This window comes from Solanum verrucosum, unplaced genomic scaffold (genome assembly GCF_900185275.1).
Source record: "Solanum verrucosum unplaced genomic scaffold, falcon-dt-bn FXZP01000040.1, whole genome shotgun sequence".
In the NCBI taxonomy this organism is placed as follows: domain Eukaryota; kingdom Viridiplantae; phylum Streptophyta; class Magnoliopsida; order Solanales; family Solanaceae; genus Solanum; species Solanum verrucosum.
Window position 1 is genome coordinate 2,794,526 of NW_026020323.1, and position 22,053 is coordinate 2,816,578.

Below are 22,053 nucleotides of genomic sequence, written 5' to 3' on the forward strand. Positions count from 1 at the left end.
AGAAAAAAACTTTTAATGAAAAAAATAACTTAATAAATTAAAGCTTATATTTATTATTAATTTTAATAGGAGAAAAAAGTTTAAGCGACAATTAAAATAGGACGGAGGAAATAGTAATAAGAAGGTGGCCTTTTTAGTTTGAACACATTCCTTAACAAATCTATTCATTTTTAGAAAGTAGTAAGTATTATTTTACTGACTTATCCTTGATTAAATAGTGTTTTCTTTATTTCAAAATAAGTGATATTTTTACTTTTTCATTGTATTTTAAATAAGCACAGTTTCACATAATAAAAAAGGCACTAATGTATGTACTGTTATTTTCATCAATAAATAAAACTACATGATAAGTTTTTTAAAAAAAGACATTAGCGATATTTTTTCAATTTTATCTTTATTAAAATAAAGAAAAATTTATATAATCAAAATATGTCTAAAGATTGAGCTACATTTTTTTCAAGATATTTATTAAGGATAAGTTAGTTAAAATATATCTTATTTTATGGGAATGAATAGTTTTCTTAAGGATAGATGCATCACATATTTTGAAACAGATGAAATACATATTTAATATAGTTTATGGATTTAGATAAAAATCCACTCATCTAAACAATGATAAAATGACAAAAAATTTATATCCTATTAAATATATGAAACACCACTTATACTAGATTAATATGAAAAGATAAAAACATCACTTAATACATATGAATAATGGAGTATTAGGTAGACTTTCTTAATCCAGCTCAATTACAAGATAAATATACTTAAGTATAATAGAGAATTTAATTAAGTTCCTCCCATCCCCCAACCCCATGTGGCGCAACATATGCCGTAGTTTCAGCTGAAGTCTTCTTCGAATTATCCTTAGGCGGCTTCACCATTTTATAATTTGCACAATAACAGAATAAATTTAACTTGAATAGAGTAACAAACTATATATTATAAGTACCATTTATTATAGATCGTATATATTACTGTGATATTGATTAGATCCTTATATAAAAATTAACCTGTAATAAAATAAGATATTTAATTAAGAATTTATGATGATCTTAGTTAAAAGACAAGTCCAAGAATTGAAATTTGTAAGGTGAAGGAAAAGAGATGCAATTTGTTATTATTTATTGTGGTTTTTAAAAGTAATTATTTCAAATTATTTATCATTTAAAAAATTCATTAAAAATTAATAATATTTTTTTATTTTATCCATAATAGTTATTGTTCTTGAAAACTACAAACACATAAATAATAACATGTAAATAGAATTATATAACAAATTTAGAGGCATTATATTTTAAGATATAAATAAAATAATCAAAAAATTCTTTACATAACATTTTCTTGAAATACATATTAAAAAAAATGACAGGTAATTTGATGCGGGGAATATTATTATATCATAGAGAGGCAACATCTATTTTTATTGTGAGAGACGTGTAATTCTATGGGCGTAATCAAATGAGGTAACATTGTCCCAAGTTAACGTTTCACCTACTTGGTTAAATTCGCATGTCGTGTTCAAATAAGTAGCCAACCACGTAAATTACATTTTCATCTTAAATTCTTAATTAAAATAGCAATATCATTAGTAGAAAACCATAATGCTTAATAAGAATTAACCAAGTATATCTTAATAAAGAAAATGGTAGATACGTAGTGGGTATTATGTTAGGAATGTACAACGATAGTTTACCAGTAATTTCTCATAAAATAGTTCTCTTTTTAGTGAGTAATAAATAATAATATATTAGTAGTACAATTTAGTTATATTATTAAGTTGGAAGCTATTCTTTATAGAGTTTTTCTTAAACAAACCCCAACTACTCTCTTCTTTCCTCTTCTCTTTCTCTCTCTATCATTTTTTCTACATGGAACCAATGTGAAATTGAAATTGAGAGAGAGTCTGGAGGCAAAGCGTTGAAATCGTGTTCAGAGATCGGTTGAGAGGTGTTTGTTTTAACAACATTCCGGAACGAACCGTGTGATCTAAGCTTTTTTCTTTTCTCTTGTTAAGTTTAAGCTTTAAATTAAAGAAATATAGTTTGCATTGCAAGAAATAATTAAGGGAGATTTCGGTGTTACTTACTTGTCGATCTTTTCAGAAGAAAGAAAATGCAGTTGAAATCATTTCTGAGGTCATCATCATTGGACAGCTGCAGCTCAAAACGATCCAGTTATAGTAGGAATTTTGACTTACCGGAGGATATAGTGGTGCCGGCGGAGAAGTTGGATACCGGCGGGGAGTATGTCGGAGGAGCAATGTTACCGATTTTTCTCAATGATTTGAGGAGAAACAACGATAATGATTTAGTGGAAGTTACGCTTGAATTGGATGATAATTCAATTGTTTTGTGTAGCGTAGCACCAACACCATCACACATTAATGATGAAGGTAGTGAAGAAGGAGAAGAGGAAGCACCGCCCAACGGATTTCTGGCTCGTAGTGCATCGGCGGCCTCCAAACTCCGCCGGAAATTCTCGTGGATCCGATCGCCGTCGGTGATGTCACGGACATCGGCGGCAGCATCAGAAGTCTCCGATGATAATTTTCAGTTTCACCATACAACAAACACCTTATCTGCACGAGAGGAGATGAAATCGAAATTGAAACTAGTAAGAAGTAAATCAACGGCTCAGCGTGCGCTTGGTGGATTGAGATTTATAAGCAAAACAACTGGCGAATCTGACACAAATGTGCTATGGAAAAAAGTGGAGGCGCGGTTTCATGCTTTGGCCAAAGACGGATTACTTGCTAGAGAAGATTTTGGTGAATGCATTGGTACATTCAAAGTTCTCAATTCATCATGTAAACCATATGAATGCCATCTGCTATTTTTTTTTTGTAAAATCATGCATGAAATTAGTTTTAACTGAGATGCAATAGTATATTTTATATACTGAACGGTGCATGTGCAGGAATGGTGGATTCGAAAGAATTTGCAGTTGGGGTTTTCGATGCGTTGATACGGCGGCGGCGTCAAAAAGCGGCAAAGATAACCAAAATTGAGCTTCATGATTTTTGGTTACAGATTTCTGACCAAAGTTTTGATGCTAGGCTTCAGATTTTCTTTGACATGTGGGTTCTCTTTAATTTCCACTTTGTTCGAAAGCATGCATTATTATTAATCTCAATTCAAAGCAACTCTTTTTTGTCCTATATCTGAAATAAGAATTAAAGTTATAAACTAACACGATAAAGACATATCAGTGTGCTTAAACTATTATACCATGTTAATCAGTTATGATTGGTCCACTTCTTTGTTTTACGTAAAAAATAAAATAAAAATCATTGTGGTGTAATTTATCTCCTCGTGAATGATTTTGGAGAGGGCTAAACTTGAATTTTGACTCGCTTTCCTTATAGATATAGCACATCAAATCCAATATATTTTGATTTTTGATTTTGACCGCTTCATCGAGGATTGAATATATCATATTACTCCATATAATTTGTTAGTATTTCATATATACTCGTCTTAATATTTTACTTGATAATGATATTACATGTAGGGCGGATAGCAACGGAGATGGAAAAATCACGAGAGATGAAGTTCAAGAGGTAAGATTATCATGGGTTAACTACTGAACAATAAAACTGAAATAAGGTTAGAATTTAAAGTCAAACCATATTCTATTTGTGCAAAATCCATAATTAGGGGCATCTTCAATAATTCGAAAAAAGCATTAGTTTCGTGTTTAGTTATTATTTATAATACTACTTTATAGTATTGTGGAATAGAATAAAATACGTTAATGGCGGAGGAATATTTAATAGTAATATAGTTTTCCCTCAAAGATTTATTTGTTATGGTATTCCCTTTATATTTTGTTCTTCCAACAGCTAATCATGCTGAGTGCTTCGGCAAATAAGTTGTCCAAGTTGAAGGAACGTGCAGTCGAGTATGCTTCTTTAATTATGGAGGAATTAGACCCTGAATGTCTTGGTTACATTGAGGTAACATTATCTTCTAACTTATTTTAACAAGTCACTTACCATTTTTATCTTAAAATTTATCATATGAAATTATCTTGTTTACGTGACATTATATTATAAATATCTTCTTACACGGCAATTTATAAAATAAAACTTATCTGATTATTTGCAACCAAATTACCAAACCTAGATTTGATCAATTATACGTTTCTTTTTTAGTAGCTATCTTGTCTATACCACGACTTGTACATATCCGGACCCACAAACTTCTTTTTTCTCCTTTATTTTATTCTGAATAAGTGTTTAGCACGAACTTCTTTTAGTCGACTACGTCTAAGTCAAAACATAGGGAATCCTCGCACTGTATTTGGACTTTGGGGGACCACAAGAACGTTGTTGAAGAAAACACTAAATATTATCTCAAAAATATTTATACATAATTTCAACAAACACTAGAAATGTAAAGTAAAAGGATAGGGGCGAAAGACGTAGACAATCATTCCTAAAGGACATGTAATTATATTTTTATAACTATTGAAATATCATGTGATGTTTTAAAAAAACCGCAAACTCTAAGGACACTTGTAATATTTGTCAAAAGTCATTTCAATCTGAAAATTGGAGTAGTTTAATTGGTTTGGCAAAACGACTTGATATATTCTCTTTTCCTTTACAGTTATGGCAGTTGGAAACGCTTCTTCTGCAAAGGGACAATTACATGACATACAGCAGACCCTTAAGCACAACAAGTGTTGGATGGGGTCAAAATTTAGGAACTCTTAATAAGACCAAGAACCTAGTAAAGAGAGCAAGCTATGCATTCAAATGCCTTGTATTAGATAACTGGCAAAGAGGCTGGATTCTTTTGCTATGGGTGATGATTATGGCTGGACTTTTCACCTGGAAATTCTTGCAGTATAGACGAAGAGCAGCATTTCAAGTTATGGGTTACTGCTTGGCAACTGCTAAAGGAGCTGCAGAGACTCTCAAGCTCAACATGGCACTTATTCTTCTACCAGTTTGTCGAAACATTTTAACTTGGCTACGATCTACTAGGGCCAAGCTCCTCTTTCCTTTTGATGATAATATCAATTTTCACAAGGTAAACTACACCCGAACAGAGAGTATATTGTTCACCTTCCGAGATTTTTTTTTGACAATGTTGTTTCAACTGCAGATTATTGCATATGCTATTGGAGTTGGAATCTTGCTTCACGCAGTGAACCATTTAGCGTGTGATTTTCCTCGTCTGATTAACTCATCTCCTGAAAAGTTTGCACTGATTGCTTCTGATTTTGACAACGTGAAGCCCACTTTCAAAAGTCTATTGACTGGTATTGAAGGCGTCACTGGCATTGCTATGGTGATTTTGATGGCAATTGTCTTCACACTAGCAACAAGCAGCTTCAGGAGAAATGTATTGAAGCTACCACCTCCTTTCAGTCGATTAACAGGCTTCAATGCATTTTGGTACTCTCATCACCTTCTAGCAGTGGTCTATGTACTACTACTGGTACATGGAACATTTGTATTCTTGGTTCACCAATGGTGGCAGAAAACAGTAAGGGCATAGATAGAACACCAAATTGCTTTATATAAACTAAACATGGAGTATGCTGACAATTTATTTCCCATATTGCAGACATGGATGTACATCTCCATGCCGTTGCTCCTCTATGTAGCAGAGAGGAGTTTGAGAACATGCCGATCAGAACACTACGCAGCAAAAATTTTGAAGGTGACTTGCTTTATCAATCTACTTTTCCATCTATAGAGAAATTAGACTCCTTTTCCGCATACCAATAAGCTGCAATCAACACCTGCTTCTAGCCTCCCTCTACACCCCTCAATAATTCAACACGCACTGAGGTTCACACATATAGACAGATGAAACCATCCAAACACCACCACAAACCGTATATTCAATCAGCTACTTCCCTAAGAAGAAGAGTTTCTCTTATTCCATGACATACGTCCACTATGTAACATCGTAAACATGACCATCGAGCACCAACATAAATCAATCAAATACTCGCGCTCCAACCACCAGCACCCCAACAATTTTTAGAACCTTCCGATATGGAACTAACTCAAGTGTGAAAATTTACCATTAGCTAACTCAAAGTCAAGAGATAGAGGGGAAAAAAGGGTAGCCTGGTGCACTAAGCTCCCACTATGCCAGGGTCCGGGGAAGTGCCGGACCACAAGGGTCCATTGTACGTATCCTTACCTTGTATTTCTGCAAGAAGTTGTTTCCACAGCTCGAAATTGTGACTCCTGGTCACGCGGAGGCAACTTTACTAGTTATGCCAAGGCTACCCTTAACATAAATAAAGTCAATGACTTATGGTAGTCTTTTTCTCTAAGTATTTAATTGCATTCCCTACATTCCTAGAGATGATATAAGCATCTGGTTCCTACAGCCTCCACCCCCAAGACAGTAGTAAAGAAACAAATAAAACATACTGAGATAAACATGGTAGCAGGGAGAGAAGGAAAGGAACAAAACAGGAAACCAATGAAGATGGTTTTTCTTTGATCCTTACAGGTTTCTGTACTTCCAGGAGATGTCTTTAGCCTTACCATGTCAAAGCCTAATAGTTTCAAATACAAGAGCGGGCAGTACATATTCCTGCAGTGCCCAACAATCTCCTCATTTGAATGGTAAGTGCAGTGTTTCTGCATTTAAGTCAATCATGCCTCGACCAACAGATATTTAACATATATCTTGATGCTTCTCCAGGCATCCATTTTCTATAACATCAGCACCAGGAGATGACTACCTCAGTGTTCACATTCGCATGGTAGGTGATTGGACCAATGAACTTAAGCGGGTATTCACAGAGGATGATAGTTCAGCATGTGAAATAGGGCGGGCTAAGTTTAGAGAACGTGGGAATGTTGATCAAAGAGGGTAACTTCCTTTGTGTGATTTTTAAACAGTCAAACATATCAAGATTTCCTTATTAAGAAGTCTAAAGGACTTGTAATGACGCAGTTTACCTCGATTGCTTGTTGATGGACCATATGGTGCCCCAGCACAGGACTATCAAAATTATGATGTCTTGCTCCTCGTGGGACTAGGTATTGGAGCTACGCCTTTTATAAGTATCCTAAAAGATCTATTGAACAATTCAAGATCAGAAGAACTGGTACAAATCTTACTTCAAGTTAATTTGGAACTAACCAGGTAGAATGTTAAAAGCCCCAACTTACAGTCTCTTTGCCTGTGATTCTACCTTAGGATTCGACTACCGAAACCAGCGCTTCGGATGACAGCTGGACAAGTCTTGCCTCTTCAAGCATGGCATCAACTGGAAAAAAGAAATCACTAAGGACAAAAAGTGCACATTTTTATTGGGTTACCAGAGAACCTGGATCCTTTGAGTGGTTTAAAGGGGTGATGAATGAAGTGGCCGAGATGGATCACAAAGTAATGTACAGAAATTTGTTACAGGATATCTTTAAGTGCCCACCCCTCCCCACCCTTTATCATCTTATCAAGTATTCTGCTATGATATATTAGTAACTGACTCAGCTATACATTTTCTGATGATTTAAATGAAACAGAGTCTGATAGAGATGCACAATTATCTTACAAGTGTTTATGAAGAGGGTGATGCCAGGTCAACTCTCATCACCATGGTCCAGGCGCTCAACCATGCAAAACATGGTGTTGACATCCTGTCCGGCACTCAGGTATAATCCATCAATACTCTCAACCAAGCCTTCTTGAAGAGAAATGGAAAAGAAATATAATGAAGTAAGGAATTTTAGCTTAGCTCAATGAGCGCCATGTTCTAGCTAGAAAAAAGCTTTATTATTCGAAAGCTACTTAATTTCATGAAAAGTTTTCAACCACAACAAGGATTAGAGAGAAGCAAACTAGAGGTGAACTATACTCCACCCCCAGTACTAATTAAACTAATTCTACTGCAGGTAAGGACACATTTTGCAAGGCCCAACTGGAAGGAAGTATTCAACAAAATTGCTTCAAAACATCCATATTCCACAGTAGGTAAAAAATTCCTACAACCTAAACTTTAATAAACTGTAAGCACATGTGGTTTCGAAGAAGAATTGTGTCATACCTATTTGTAACCTCTCACTTCTACAATATGTCAAACCTCCTGCCAGCGGAAATTATCACATAATAGAGGTGAAGGAAGAAATTAAATATGTATAATCAAACACATGAAACATGAAGCAGAACATAATGATGCAGCAACATTGCCAATTATAAGAATGACATGTTTTTTGACTAGATGAAGATAGAAAATAAAGCTCTAAAATACGTTTGCATGATGAAGCTCGTTTGGATTGGCTTAAAAAAAGTAGCTTTTAAGTCAAAAATAAAAAGTCAAACTGAAATGACTTTTAAGTCAAAAAAATAAAAAGTAGGGGGAGACCTACTTTTGGTTTCTGACATATTTTAAGTCATATTTAACCTTGTTAAACACTTCGTAACTTATTTTAAGTCATTTTTGACTTATTTTAAGTTATTTTTTATATTTGCAAAACACTTCCAGAAGTCAAAAACTGACTTAAAAGTAGGTTTGACCAACTTTTAAGCCAATCAAACACCCTCGTAGTACGGCTTTATAAATCTTAATTCGTCTTTCGAAGGAACCTAAAAGAGTGTAACAAATGAGATGAAAATGTGTTCTTTAAACTTCAGAAAGGAAAAAAAAACTCAAACTTCATGGCAATGACCATTTAAAGGAAGAAGCCGCCAACAGAGCACTTCCCTGATAACATTTTGCATTTTCAACAGAAGAGGGGAGGGAAAAAAGAACTAAAAGGAAGAAGATATTTAATAGATTGGTTAACAACACAGTTCTATGTGATACACAGGAGTCTTCTACTGCGGGTTGCCTGCCTTGGCAAAGGAATTGAAGAAGCTATCACAAGAATTGACTTACAAGACATCCACACGATTTGAGTTCCACAAAGAGTACTTTTGAAATAGCAAATTTAGCAAATAAGCGACACGGTATTCTTTATTTTTCTTTTCATTTTTTGTAATTGTCCATATGATTAAGAGGAACGAATGTACCACTACACACTCATCCAGAGAAATGTAAATGCATATATTATACGAGTTACAATAGAGAAAGAAGTCAAAATAGTGAGTTCTATCTATAGGAGAATGTAATTATTTGTCCTTTGGGGATCTCCACAAAAAGATTTTTCTACTGACACAAGAAAGCAATCATGTTTGTCGTTACAGTGTCAAATACATACAGCCAATATTGTTACTATACACCTATGTGTGGGCCGTAGGGTGTGAAGAATGGTATATGACATCCTCAGTGCATTTGTAAATACCACTAAGCTGCAAGTGTGAGGATGAAGAGGAGAATTAAAGAAAATGAGGCAAGAGAATGAAGTAATAAGGAAAAGAAAACGAAGGTGGTATGATGTTACTTTATGAGCACCGAGAAAATGACAAATCAAGCTATTACAAGGCAGTTATACCTATCAAGTTTCCTGAGCAGTGATAGAAAAGATTATTTTCGTACTCCAAGATAAATAAACTGTCTCATGTATTTGTTTCTATCTTCTTCTTTTTTTATGTTGTCAAAAAAGGTCCAATGATATATCAGATATTACAGATGGAAGAGGGCCGTCAATAAAGAATACTGAAGAAAGTCGATAAATTCTTTTTGTATCAAACACTGGGAAACAATGAAATAAATACAATTCAGTGCTTATGCAGCAAAAACCCATAAAAGACTTCTGTATATCATGGCCAGAAAAAGTACAATGTGATACGATACCTACATGGAAAATGAAATTACAATCAGAAACTGGAAGTATCCAAAACTTGTTAGTCCTTCAATCCCTTGAGAAATTTGGAAGCCCAACGGCGTACACGACGCTTCAGTGTATAACCGACAAATATTCCAGCAACAAAACAAATGGCACAGAGCTTTGAGCAAGTCCACAGTGATACTGCTTGTCTACAATAGAAGATGTACAGCTTTACCATGAGAGTGTCACCAATTTCCATTAGTCACATTTCTCCCAACAAGGAACTAAAGAAATCCAACAAGGATACTATACTAACAAAAGCTATGATGTACTTAGGTTGGGTTTCAAATAAAATAGATTTAAAAGTTCAGCACCAAAAATGTGGAGCTGACCATCAGAAGTGGTAGCTGGTGATAATACTAGATGAAAATGCACAGATCCTCAATCTCGATTCCTAGTCTAGGTACACTTTTCTACCATATAAACACATGTACTTAATGATTAAAGACCTTATGTCAAGCTATCTCATTACCGGTCTGATAAAAACTATTCTATCTATTCGGATACTCATTTGACCCCTTCCTCTCATACATATCACGGATACTACGATTATCAAGCAACTCAAAAACTTACATTTATTTTTCTGCAACAATACTAAGATCCATGAACAACAATACAAAAATCTAGAACAAGGTTCTTAGAGTTCTTCGACCGACTTGTGCACCATTTAAGTTCAGATATCTTAGACTACACTTGGCAAAACTAGGAAGGTTTCTATGAGTTCATCCCCAAAAAAAGTAAGGGAACCAAACTACAAGCTCCTAATCTTGAATGACATGACAATTCACAACATACAATCATTATTCCCCAAAAGCCACAATCGTAATGGATCAAATTGAGTTGAAAAAGGAAAAGGGTCATGTGTCACACCTAGTAATTAGACTGTTATGATCGGCAAAGGTCAAATTATTGTAAAAAAAAAATAAGTAAAATAAGCGCAGGTAAAGAGCAAGCTAAGAAACTAAAGGGAAAAATAACCTGGAAGATCGAGTAAGCAAAAGCTGTGATTGATCAGCCGACGAAACAGAAGCAGCAGAAGCAAAAGATTTACTGGGTGCTTTTTCAAGAGCAGAAGAAATGGAACTGAAACTGCCATTTGGATCTGCCTGAGACATGGCACTACGAAAAGCCTTCTGTATTCCCTCCATACTGGAAATTGGCTACCGATTAGGGTTTTACGAATTTTGACTGTTATTATAGTCCCTCCTTTTCTTCTTCTTTTTCAGGGTTTTACATGTCCTTCCCCTTTTTATGTACTGCAACTAGGCTATTCACCTTACGTTAAAAAATCAAATTTAATGGCAATTTAAATTAAATTGATTTAAAAAGTTAATATTTTGTTTGATTTGGATAAGTTTGATTTTAAATTTTAAACATTAATACTATTTGATTTGGGTTTTAATTTTATTTAAAAAATCACAAAATAATCAAATTGAATCGAGAAATTTTACATATATATATATATAAATTGAGGAAATTTCATAAATAGCCACTAAAAATAATTTAATTAGGCTCCATAGTTATAGTTTGCTAATTACGATTCGAAGCTACATATTAGAGGGAGGAGAGAGGCGAGCCAGATTGGAGAGGGAGGAGAGAAGTGAGGCAGATTGGGAGAGGGAGGAGAGAGGCAAGCGAGAGAGTGTAGAGAGGTGAATTGTATTTGTATATCTGGTGCGAGATTAGAAGAGGGAGGAGAGAGGCGAGCGAGGGAGGTCAGAGAGTGGAGAGATGCGAATAGTATTTGTATATTTGTCATATAATTATACATGTACAATTTATATTTGTATATGTATAAGAGAAGAGAGATGTGTGAGAGGAAGAGCGGAGAGAGGCACACGTAATTATAGCTAAAAAGAAGTTGTAAGTGGTAATTAATTCAAACTATTGTTATGTTAGCTAATTAACTAGTATATGTTTGTCTATGTGCGTAATTTGTCCTAAATTTTATCATTATTTATATATCATTCATAAATAAAATAGAAATATTTTGTTAAATTATAATTAACTTAAATATTTAACTTTACCATTTTTCAAGTCTCACACTTAAATTTTATCCCAATTATTAAAGGAAAATTGTGCATTAATAGTAACGTATTAGGTCATATTTTATTTCAAACAAGCAACGAACAAAAAGTAATGGGCGGACAACGTTAAAGTAGGAATATGTTACCGTAGTAACATTTTAGAATTATTATAACGTTTTTGTTTCAATCCTTATATATGTTTTAAGCTATCTTAAATCTAATTTCAATTCAACAGTACTTTCCCTCATCCTATCCTAAACCAAATTTCCCTCACCCTAACCTTAATCTCGCAAAGCCTTGAGAAGAGAACATACGCACAACATTGTTTCCAATTCTCGCCATAGATTCACGATTGTTTCACTGCCATAAGTATTTTAAAGTAATTTTATTTGTTCAAGGTTTGATTTTTCTTTACGAAGGAATGCTTGACAAACCCATAGGATTGAAGAACCCGCTAACAAACCCATGAAATTGAATTCCAACACAAGATTTTGTCTAGTTATTAATTTTTGTTTGATTTTAATCTCCTTGGATCGTTTTCATTTTAAGGATACTCTTTTCATGACTAGTGAACTCGCAATTGTTAATTAAAGTTGTAATAGTGTCTTTCTATCTATCCACGTTCCATATTCTCTTCGTTTAATTCCTATTTCTCTTTCTCTTCATGGTTTGGTTACTCTTTACCTAATGTAACAATTGTATATCACGAAAAAAAATTATACTCAGGTTCTATTATTGCTTAGTGTAGTCTAAGATGGTTTGTGTTATATGAGTAAATTTCTAAATTAAAGAGGATAGTCTTAAAACTTTTGAATATGATTTTATAAACTTTACAGTCACTTTTGAAGTGTGGTTTTTGAGATTAATGTCAAGAAAAAAAATTACATAACAATTCGGGCTAACATTTAAGTTTACTTTCATGTATATTCCATAGGTTTTTTTTATGGCTAATAATAGTGAATACCACTTGGATCCTGATCCATTGGAATCGAATGTATTAACAAAACAACTCACTCATAGATCACAAGATATATGAGAAGGAAGTGTTGATATGATTCTTAATACGAGAAGAGAAAATGAAGATTTTTGGAAGCTCCTTGAGAGATCCTATCCATCCATGAGTTTTTAAAGTGATTAGATTATCCGAATCATATGGTGTTTATAAATTTAATCCGCCTGCTATCGATCATAGTTTGATCACTGCACTAGTCGAGCGATGGAGTCCTGAAACTCATAATTTTCACTTTAGGACAGGTGAAGCAACAATCACCCTACATGATGTTGAGGTGTTGTATGGATTACCTGTGAATGGTAATTCAATACTTGATAATGAGACGATAAGGATCATAGGGGATTGACAAAATATTTGTCAAAAATTATTAGATTTCATTCCATCACGTGAAGACTTCAAAAAAAAATTCCCTCAATGTCACTGTGTTTATTGCACACATGTTAAGCAAGCCACAATTGTCGAACATGTCAACATAAGATATGGTCAATAAGAAGGTCAGATGTTACATTTTTTGGATGATTGTGGGTGTGATGATGACGGATACATCTAGTGGTTATTTGAAGCTTATGTACTTTCCTATGCTCTAGGACGTCGATAGAATTAGGTCTAATTGTTGGGGTAGTGCGACCTTAATATTTCTTATATCATTTTCTTTGTAAAGCCTCACAGAGTACCCAAAATGAGATAGCCAAATTTCTACCATACTTCAGGTATATCTAACAATTGTACATTATTTATTTATATTTTTATAGTTTACTAATTTTGGACACGTGTGTCTCATATCATATTTTCTCTCACTATATATATATTCTTCCTTTGATTTGTCTCTATAGTGTTATATAAGGAAGAAAAATTTAAAAGATGTAATTTCAGAACTTTTTCTCCCAGATTTGAGCGTGGGAGAGAGTCACTATCCTCAATCCTCATATAGTAGCCCAGAGAGATGTGAGAACTATTTTTCCTGTTGGTTTGCCTAGGAGTCCACATGCTACTAGATGGTTCTTAGTTGGACGAAACTATCAAACATGTGTTGAAAGTTTATAGGAATGCACTTGACTTTATGATAGGAGATTAGGTACAATATAATTTTTATTTATTTATAAAGATTGTAAATGTAAAGACTCATTTTGCTCTTTTCTTTTTTCATGTAGTTTATTTGGGTACCATATTCCGATGACTTAATTGATAGTCTTCCTCTCTATTATCAGGTTTGATGAAACATATGGCATGTTAGAGTTTCAATCTTTTATTGGAATGTGATCGAGGTTCATTTTTCAGATCATGTTGTGAGGCAATTTGAACTGCAACAAGTTATTCCAACTCTGTTGTCATTTGATTTCAAACACTTTCAGCATGATCATTGGGAAAGACCAAATACAAATTGAGAGTTGAAACATGCACAATGGTTATCATTTTGAAACCAACGCTTCCAATATAGTTGTGATGCATCAGTCAATCATGAATCATTTCGTTATGATGACCCCTACCTTATTTGGTTCAGGCGCATTACTCGTCTTGTTATTGGTAATCATAATTTGCGTCCTTAAAGTCAACAAGGTTATGTGCCTAATTCAACAACATATGAAACTATGGTATGTGCCACCTCATTAGCTTATCTTCATGCCTTTTGTGTCGTATAGTCATGATTCTAATTTTTTTCTTCTACCTTATTTTGTGATGTTCCATATATATTTTTTGTTGAACCACATATTTTTTTCTAATTTTTTTTTGGCATCCTTGGACAAAAAATAACAACATTTTATCTCAGATTCACGTATAGAGATAAAAATATCTTTCTCATTCTCCAATGTTGTAAATTAAGGTATATAATTATTTTGCATTTTAGATACATCCTTATCAAATGATTTTGAAGATTTATCCAGTATCGTTTTGAGGTAAATCTCCAGTATCTTATCGAATTCACTTTCAATGGCTTTACTCTCTCCATCGTCTTCTGAAGGTTCATCTTCTTCCGAAATTTCATTGCTTCTTTGAGGCATGTGCATCATTACACAAATCAAAACTAGCTTCATCTTCTCTGTAGAATGTTTTTAAATTAATTTCATGAAATACATAAAATGAAAGTAATTAATTATTCATGCTACTAAATAGACTAATTTTTTTTATATAAAAAAAGATTAGTCTACCTGATTTCATATTGGTTATGGCTACTTTTAATGTGTCTTTGACTACTCAAGCATTCATCAGCTGATCTATATTCATTGTAACACCTCACTATTTGAAAGAACTAGAAAGAGCTAGAATTAGAAATAGTCATTTTTGGAGAGAATGAAAAATCTGGAAAATTGGTTAAGTTAAGTTAAGTTTGAGTTTTGGTCAACTTCAAACAAATATAACTCCTAGCTCATGATAATTTAGGTGTCCTATAAGATACCGTAGGAAATATCTTTGAATTATCTTTCCAATGCCGCCGAGTTTGTGAGATTTCGAGTTCATATGAGGGAGATATGCCTATTTGAAGTTGGGCTATTTAGATAAGGAAAGTCTAATCCGGATTTTGGAAGGGTAGTTTGGTCTTTTCCTTACCCAATTATTATAATTCGTTTTTAACATTTAAATTGGGGTCTATTAGACAATTGGAAATTTACGCTAAGGCTTGGAGAAAAGAGAAAAGAGGAGAAAGGAGAAGAAAAGTTCAAGATTCATCAAGATCGTGCAATTTTGGTTATGGATTCGCCAAGGATTCAATCCTATGAGGTATGTGAGATCACATAGCATTAGGTAAGTTCACCCACGCGCCAATCATGATTCAATTCAGCGTAATTGTGTTCTATTGAAGGAAAAGGTTATGAGTTCTTGATGAAATTTGTTTAAGTTCATTTGGGTTCTTGTTGTTGAAGTTTCTTGAGTTTGATTCATGATATTCTGTGTCTTTTAGAGTAGAATCGTACATATATTGATGATATAATCGATTCTAAGTGTTTGGGGAAAGAACCAAATGATTTTAGGGGGTTTAGATTGAAAAATGAAGAAGAAAAATTGGGGAATTTCTAGGCAGGGGCTTGGGGTGTCGCGCCTCTCAGAGCTCCCCACTTAAGAGTCTAAAGTTTGGGCTCTGGGGCACCACACCACTCAGAGCGCCCCAATCCAGACTCTAAAGTTTGGGCTCTGGCGCCAGGGACTCCAGTTTTTACACATTTTCCCACTTCTTTCCGTACTAGTTCCCTAGCAACGCACCTATGTTTTCTAGTCGACTTCTACACTCTAAGGTACGTCTAACCATCATGAAATCATTCATAAACATGAGATCATAAACCTTGAATCCATAATTCAATTCAAGGAAAGTTAAGAATCAAGTCAAAAGAAGTTTATAAAGTTTTCCAAAAGTCTTTTACAAACGTTTTAACTTTGTTTTAAGGCTTGAGTTTTGAGTAGAGTAAAGAGTAAGAGTAAAGTTTATTTCTTCAAAAGATTATACAGGAACTAAGTATTACCAAGAGTTGAAATGCTTTCACATTTAAACAAGAAAGGAAACACCGATTTTCAAGAGAGCTTTTAAGCTAGTTTTGAGTAATTACCTCAAATCACAGAAAGAGTTTTATTTTTAAAACATATGAGCTGAGTATATTTTGGGAGTAGTATTGAGCACCGATATGGGATGAGTTCATAATAACTCAAGTCTCCATAAACCATGTAGCCATCATGGGTAGAAAGGGTCATACTTTTAGATGATTCCTTAGTGCTTTTTAGCATAGACTAGTGGATACACTTAGTTGAGGTGTTCTATATCACGGCAAGGTATATGACAGTTCTGGCAGCGTGGACAAGACGATGTATCATCACTTTAGCTTATAGTGGTGGTTGTCGGTTAGAGAAACTCCCACAATATTATATTACTTTATAAGTAAATTGAGTTGTTATTGTATTTCTTTAATACATTGAGTTATCATCTACTATTTTTAAATGCTTTGTATAACTGCACCATTATTGTTGTTTTTACTTTGCATTTGAGTTGGCTATTCTTAAGTTGAGTAAAGTCAAGGTAAGTGTTCTTTTCAGATTCCTTTCAAGCTTATGTCATGCTTAGTTTTCCCCTCGCATGCTCGTATATTCAATGTACTGATTCCATTTGGCCTACATCTTTTTATGATCCAGATACAGGTAATCAGGATCAGCATCCAGCCCCTCATTAATCCATTCGAGCATTCAGAGTCATTTGGTGAGCCTCCTTGCTTTCCGAGGGACTCTTTTTACATTGTTTTCTAGTATTTTAGTTGTTAGGATGATCGGGGGTCTTGTCCCGACATCCCTCTTAGTATTTAGAGGCTTCATAGACAGTTAGATATAAGTCTTTAGTCTTACATTTCAGATGTTTTGCTAAAAGACTTGAGTTGCCACTTTGGCTAATTTGAATGTTTATTATTAAACGTTCTAAGTTTATTTGAGACAGTTGTTTTAAAGTGCATTTGAATCCTTGTATTAATGCTTTAAGTCTTCTTCTTTGAGTTAAGCCAGGTCAAGGGTTCGTTTGGGGCTAGCAATGGTTCTCGAGTTCCAGTCCTATCCAGGGTGTAGGCTCGGGGTGTGACAAACTTGGTATCAGAGCATATAGTTCGAGAGTCCTAGGGAGTCTATGAAGTTGTGTCTGTAGAGTGCTAGTTATCGGTGTGAAACGTGCCACATCTATAATTAGGAGGTTGCAACATTTGGGAAATTCTTTCACTTCTTTCATACTCATTTTGTGCGATAGAGTGTATCTCTATAAAAAGTCTCTTTCTAACTCATGCTTACGTGTGTCTTTCAGTTGATCATGCCTCCACGGTCATCCTGCTAGAAGGAACGTTAAGGAGCAAGGGGTACCTAATGCATCAGAAGTGCAACCCCAAGGAGAGGTCACTAATGCTGAATTTTGGGAAGCAATTTGAATGCTAAGTCAAGTTGTGACCAACCAAGTTGGGCAACAAATAGGGGATTGACAGGAAGAGGCTAATACTTCGAGGATCTGCGAGTTCTTAAGGATGAATCCTCCAAACTTCTCTGGTTCAAGCACTACTGAGGATCCGGAAAATTTTGTTGAGGAACTACAAAAGGTATTTGAAGTTATGCACGTTGCCGATGCTAAGCGAGTGGAACTAGCTGCATATCAACTTAAGAATGTTGTTAGGACTTGATTTGACCAGTGGAAGAAGAGTAGGGCTGACGATGCACCGGTTTTGAGTTGGGTTGTGTTCGAGAGTGCATTCTTGGGGCATTTCTTTCCCCGTGAACTGAGAGAAGTCAAGGTACGAGAAGTCCTTAACCTTAAGTAGGATTCACTAAGTGTTCATGAGTATGGTTTGAAGTTTACCCAACTTTCCTGATATCCTTCGGAGATGGTTGGGGATATGAGGAGTATGATGAGTTTGTTTGTTGCTCGGCTGTCTCGTCTGTGAAGTAAAGAAGGTAAGTTGCGATGCTAATAGGTGACATAGATATAACAAGGCTGATGGTTTATGTGCAGCAGGTTGAGGAAGAGAAACTGAGGGATAGAGAGGAATTTAGAAACAAGAAAGCTAAGACCTGGAGTGAGTCCGGGCAGCAAAGGAGTAATGTGAACCGTTCGTCCTTTTGGCAAAAGCAAAAGGGACCTGCATCCATCATCTGCTAGTGCACCTGCACCCAGAAAAAAAAAGTGAGTATAATGGTCAGAATTCGCAGAACTTCAGAGCTAGACCTGCGCAGTCTCAGGGTAGTGTGGCACAAGGAGGTAACTGGGCTCTTGCATGTGCTAAGTGTGGTAGGAACCACCCAAGAAACTGTCACGATGGCTCTACAGGTTGTTTCAAGTTTGGACAGGAGGGTCACCTCATGAAAGAGTGCCCTAAGAACCAGCAAAGTAATGGGAATCAGGGCAATATAGCCCAATCTTCATCAGTTGCTCCACCAAACATGGTTGCACCTAGAGGATCTACTTTCGGTACTGGCAGAGGAGCAAACCTCCTTTATGCGATTACTAGTCGTCAAGAGCAAGAAAATTCTCCAGATGTTGTCACTGGTAAGTCTTCACTCTTAATGTTTATGCTTTGATAGACCCAGGAGCAAGTTTATCTTTTGTGACTCTTTATGTTGCAATGAAATTTGATTTTCTTCCTGAGAAACTTTGTGGACCCTTTTGTGTTTCTACACCTGTTGGGGAGTCTATTCTAGCTGAGCGAGTCCATCGTGATTGTACCATTTCCGTTAATCACAAGAACACCATGGGTAATTCAGTTGAGTTAGACATGGTTGATTTTGATGTCATTCTTGGTATGGACTGGCTTCATGTTTGTTATGCCTCCATCAATTGTAGTACTCGAGTTGTCAAGTTCCAGTTTCCTAATGAGCCAGTTATAGAGTAGAGTAGTAGTTCAGTTATGCCTAAGGGTTATTTCATTTCTTACCTTAAGGCAAGAAAGTTAGTTTCCAAGGGTTGTGTCAATCACTTAGTCCGAGTTAATGACTCTAGTGTTGAGACGCCTTCTACTGAGTCAGTTCCAGTTGTGAGTGAGTTTCCAGAAGTCTTTCCTGATGATCTACCCGGAGTCCCTCCTGAGAGAGAGATAGACATCGATATAAACTTTCTTCCAGATACTCGTCATATATCTATTATGCTATATAGAATGGCACTAGTAAAGTTCAAAGAGCTAAAAGAGCAGTTGAAAGATCTCCTTGATAAGGGTTTAATTCGACCAAGTGTCTCACCATAGGGCGCTCTAGTCTTATTTGTGAGAAAGTAAGATGGTTCCCTTAGAATGTGTATAGACTACCTCCAGTTGCACAAGGTTACCATCAAGAATAAGTATCTTCTTCCGAGAATTGATAGACCTCAGATCAGGATACCATCAGTTGAGGGTAAGGGAATGTGACATTCTAAAGACAACATTCAAGACCCATTATGGTCATTATGAGTTTCTAGTTATGTCCTTTGGTTTGACCACTGCACCTGTAGCATTCTTGGACCTTATGAATGTCACGCCCCAAACTCGAGTGTCACGCCCCAAACTCGAGGGAAGCAACTGGCTCCTAATGCCACAACTCGTGCTCAAGCCGACCCTGCTGAACCATTTGATACTAGTGCATGGCAGCCACAGGCAATCAAGAAAACAAACAAGTATATCTCGACTTAAAACTAAGCCATCGGCCGGCAAGGCCCCTGTCAACTGATCTATAAAAGAAACAGCTACTCCCAGGAGATCATATAAATAAATAACCAACTAGAACAGAAGTCCTGATTGGGTCGTCGAGGCCACCATGATATCTATACCAAAACTAAAAACAGGTATATATCAATACAGTACATCAAATAGCTCACAAGCTTCAGCAAACCAACAACATAGGCCAGTATGGCCATAACGTAACTATACACACCACACAGTAGTCTCCGAGTCTCTAAGAGTAGTAAAGATTAGAGGGACAGGACCCCAGCCTACCCATAAAGATATATATAACAAAAGGTAACAAACATCCTAACTCTGGCAACACCGGAGGAAAGGAGCTAGCCAACCGGATAAAAGTCAATCTTGCTGCTGAAGAGGTCTACTCAATCGTCTGTCAGAACCTGCATGTAAGAATGTAGTGCCCCGAAGGCATTGGGGTGTCAGTTCAAAATAATGTACAGAGTATGAAAGACAATAGACTCTGAGGAGGTATCTTGATATACTGGAATAATCTGATAAATAAATCAAGGATAAGATAAGTGTACTGACTTGCTCCTAATCTAAACTTATCAAAAATAATAAAACAACAACCTAACCAAGGCCCCATAAGCTCGGCAAGTACAAACAGCACACAAGACCACCTATTCAGGTCCCCATAAGCCCGGAAGATGCCAATTAGCTTATATACCCCTATCAGTAGTCCCATATTCCCATAGGCAGTCACATAGCCCTCTTAGGCATTACTATAGCTTCGTAGGTAGCACATAGTTATCTTAGGCATCAACATAGCTCTCTTAAGTATCAACATAGCTTATAGACAACTCATAGCCCTCTTAGTCAACAACATGGCCATGTAGGAAGCACATAGCCTTCTTAGCCGTCAATATAGCCCTGTAGGCAACTCATAGCCCTTCTAGGCACAATATAGCCCCGTAGGCAACTCATAGCCCTTTTAGGCATCCATATAGCCCTGTAGGCAGAACATAGCCCTTCTAGGCATAGATCACATTCCTACAGCTAACCACAATAGCCCCTAAGGGCAACAATAACAATCCAATCGCTAAAAACGAGCAATTTAGTTATAAGCAACCTATACAAATAGCCTCTAAGTCGTGTCCAATATAGGGACACTACTAACTGAATAAGAATCCCGACAAGGGAGGATTTTATCAACTCGAGCAGCCAACAATCAACAATAATGGCTACAAGTGTAACAAGGATAACAACCCAATTACATTGCTCTTAAGCTTTAAGGAAACATGCCGTAAGTAAGGAATAGCCTTAACATACCTTTTTCATTGAATTCACGTGGCCGAACGACTTTTACTCATAACTCCCTCGATACTACAACAAGGTAGGACCATAATCAACACACAAAAATAAAATATACCATGACAATACGATAAAAGATATGTATTTCCATCGCAAATTGTTATTTATTGCTTATAAAAGCTAGAGTCGATGAAAAAAGGATCTTACCTCGATCTTAAGGTCGTAATACGCCTCAAAAACTTCAAATATATCCAAACCCTTGTTGTCCCAACACTACGAAATCAATAAAACAAATTATACCATGGTGATGAGCCCAACGCGTAGAACAACTTTCAGTAAGGACTTAAGTCGAGAAAATCTATACTTTAGTTGATCCTAGAAATGGGTTTCTCTATTTTTTTTTCTGGTTCTTAGCTAAAAATGAAGAAAAGGTTCGAAGAAGAAGATATATGTAAAGTTCCACCGACCTAGGGCCCCACCTCACGTGCATGCTTGCGCAGCCCCATAAAAATGCAAATATCTCTCTATTCTGAAGTCGTATGAACAAACGGTTTAATGCGTAGGAAACTAGACTCGTAGACTTTTGATTAGGAGAAAACCTCCGAGACATTTGACCCAAATTTCAGAGAAATCTTAAAAAAGGAACTTACGATAACTTTCACCAACTTTTATTTTGCCACTTACTTAACTTCAAAACTTGAGATACAACCCTTGAACACTTAAAATATGACATACCACATCATTTTTAATTTATTACTCACCCTCTTTGTCTTTTCATGAAGATACAAATTAATTTAGACGTTTTGAAAAGTCGTGGTGTTACAATGAATAGAGTATTCAAGCTTTTTTTAGATA

At 35.6% G+C, this 22,053-nt stretch overlaps 3 protein-coding genes across 3 annotated transcripts; 2 read left to right on the forward strand and 1 right to left on the reverse strand.

The window, feature by feature from the left end:
• Positions 1-2,064: 2,064 nt before the first annotated feature.
• On the forward strand, positions 2,065-9,501 carry LOC125835408 (respiratory burst oxidase homolog protein E-like). Its single transcript, XM_049514531.1, has 14 exons — positions 2,065-2,782; positions 2,920-3,079; positions 3,514-3,562; positions 3,845-3,958; positions 4,614-5,039; positions 5,115-5,498; positions 5,580-5,675; positions 6,486-6,601; positions 6,681-6,851; positions 6,936-7,089; positions 7,182-7,370; positions 7,508-7,636; positions 7,877-7,955; positions 8,792-9,501. The coding sequence occupies exons 1-14, from the start codon at positions 2,116-2,118 to the stop codon at positions 8,899-8,901; spliced, it is 2,844 nt and encodes a 947-aa protein (XP_049370488.1). The 5' UTR covers positions 2,065-2,115; the 3' UTR covers positions 8,902-9,501.
• A 131-nt stretch (positions 9,502-9,632) lies between these two features.
• LOC125835521 (uncharacterized) lies at positions 9,633-10,991 on the reverse strand. Its single transcript, XM_049514653.1, has 2 exons — positions 10,730-10,991; positions 9,633-9,900 (listed from the first exon to the last, which is right to left on the reverse strand). The coding sequence occupies exons 1-2, from the start codon at positions 10,897-10,899 to the stop codon at positions 9,768-9,770; spliced, it is 303 nt and encodes a 100-aa protein (XP_049370610.1). The 5' UTR covers positions 10,900-10,991; the 3' UTR covers positions 9,633-9,767.
• A 7,212-nt stretch (positions 10,992-18,203) lies between these two features.
• Positions 18,204-18,817, forward strand: LOC125835557 (uncharacterized). The gene is made up of 2 exons (XM_049514674.1): positions 18,204-18,348; positions 18,567-18,817. The coding sequence occupies exons 1-2, from the start codon at positions 18,204-18,206 to the stop codon at positions 18,815-18,817; spliced, it is 396 nt and encodes a 131-aa protein (XP_049370631.1).
• Positions 18,818-22,053: the final 3,236 nt, after the last annotated feature.

Excerpts from the sequence above, each read along its gene's own strand:
- LOC125835557 (XM_049514674.1), top strand. The coding sequence starts at position 18,204 with ATGCTAATAGGTGACATAGATATAACAAGGCTGATGGTTTATGTGCAG. Across the intron at positions 18,349-18,566 it reads GCAAAGGAGTAATGTGAACC|GTTGTTTCAAGTTTGGACAG; the intron begins GTTCGTCCTTTT and ends ATGGCTCTACAG.
- LOC125835408 (XM_049514531.1), top strand. The coding sequence starts at position 2,116 with ATGCAGTTGAAATCATTTCTGAGGTCATCATCATTGGACAGCTGCAGC. Across the intron at positions 2,783-2,919 it reads AGATTTTGGTGAATGCATTG|GAATGGTGGATTCGAAAGAA; the intron begins GTACATTCAAAG and ends GTGCATGTGCAG. Across the intron at positions 5,676-6,485 it reads ACGCAGCAAAAATTTTGAAG|GTTTCTGTACTTCCAGGAGA; the intron begins GTGACTTGCTTT and ends TGATCCTTACAG.
- LOC125835521 (XM_049514653.1), bottom strand. The coding sequence starts at position 10,899 with ATGGAGGGAATACAGAAGGCTTTTCGTAGTGCCATGTCTCAGGCAGAT. Across the intron at positions 9,901-10,729 it reads TTGCTTACTCGATCTTCCAG|ACAAGCAGTATCACTGTGGA; the intron begins GTTATTTTTCCC and ends CTTCTATTGTAG.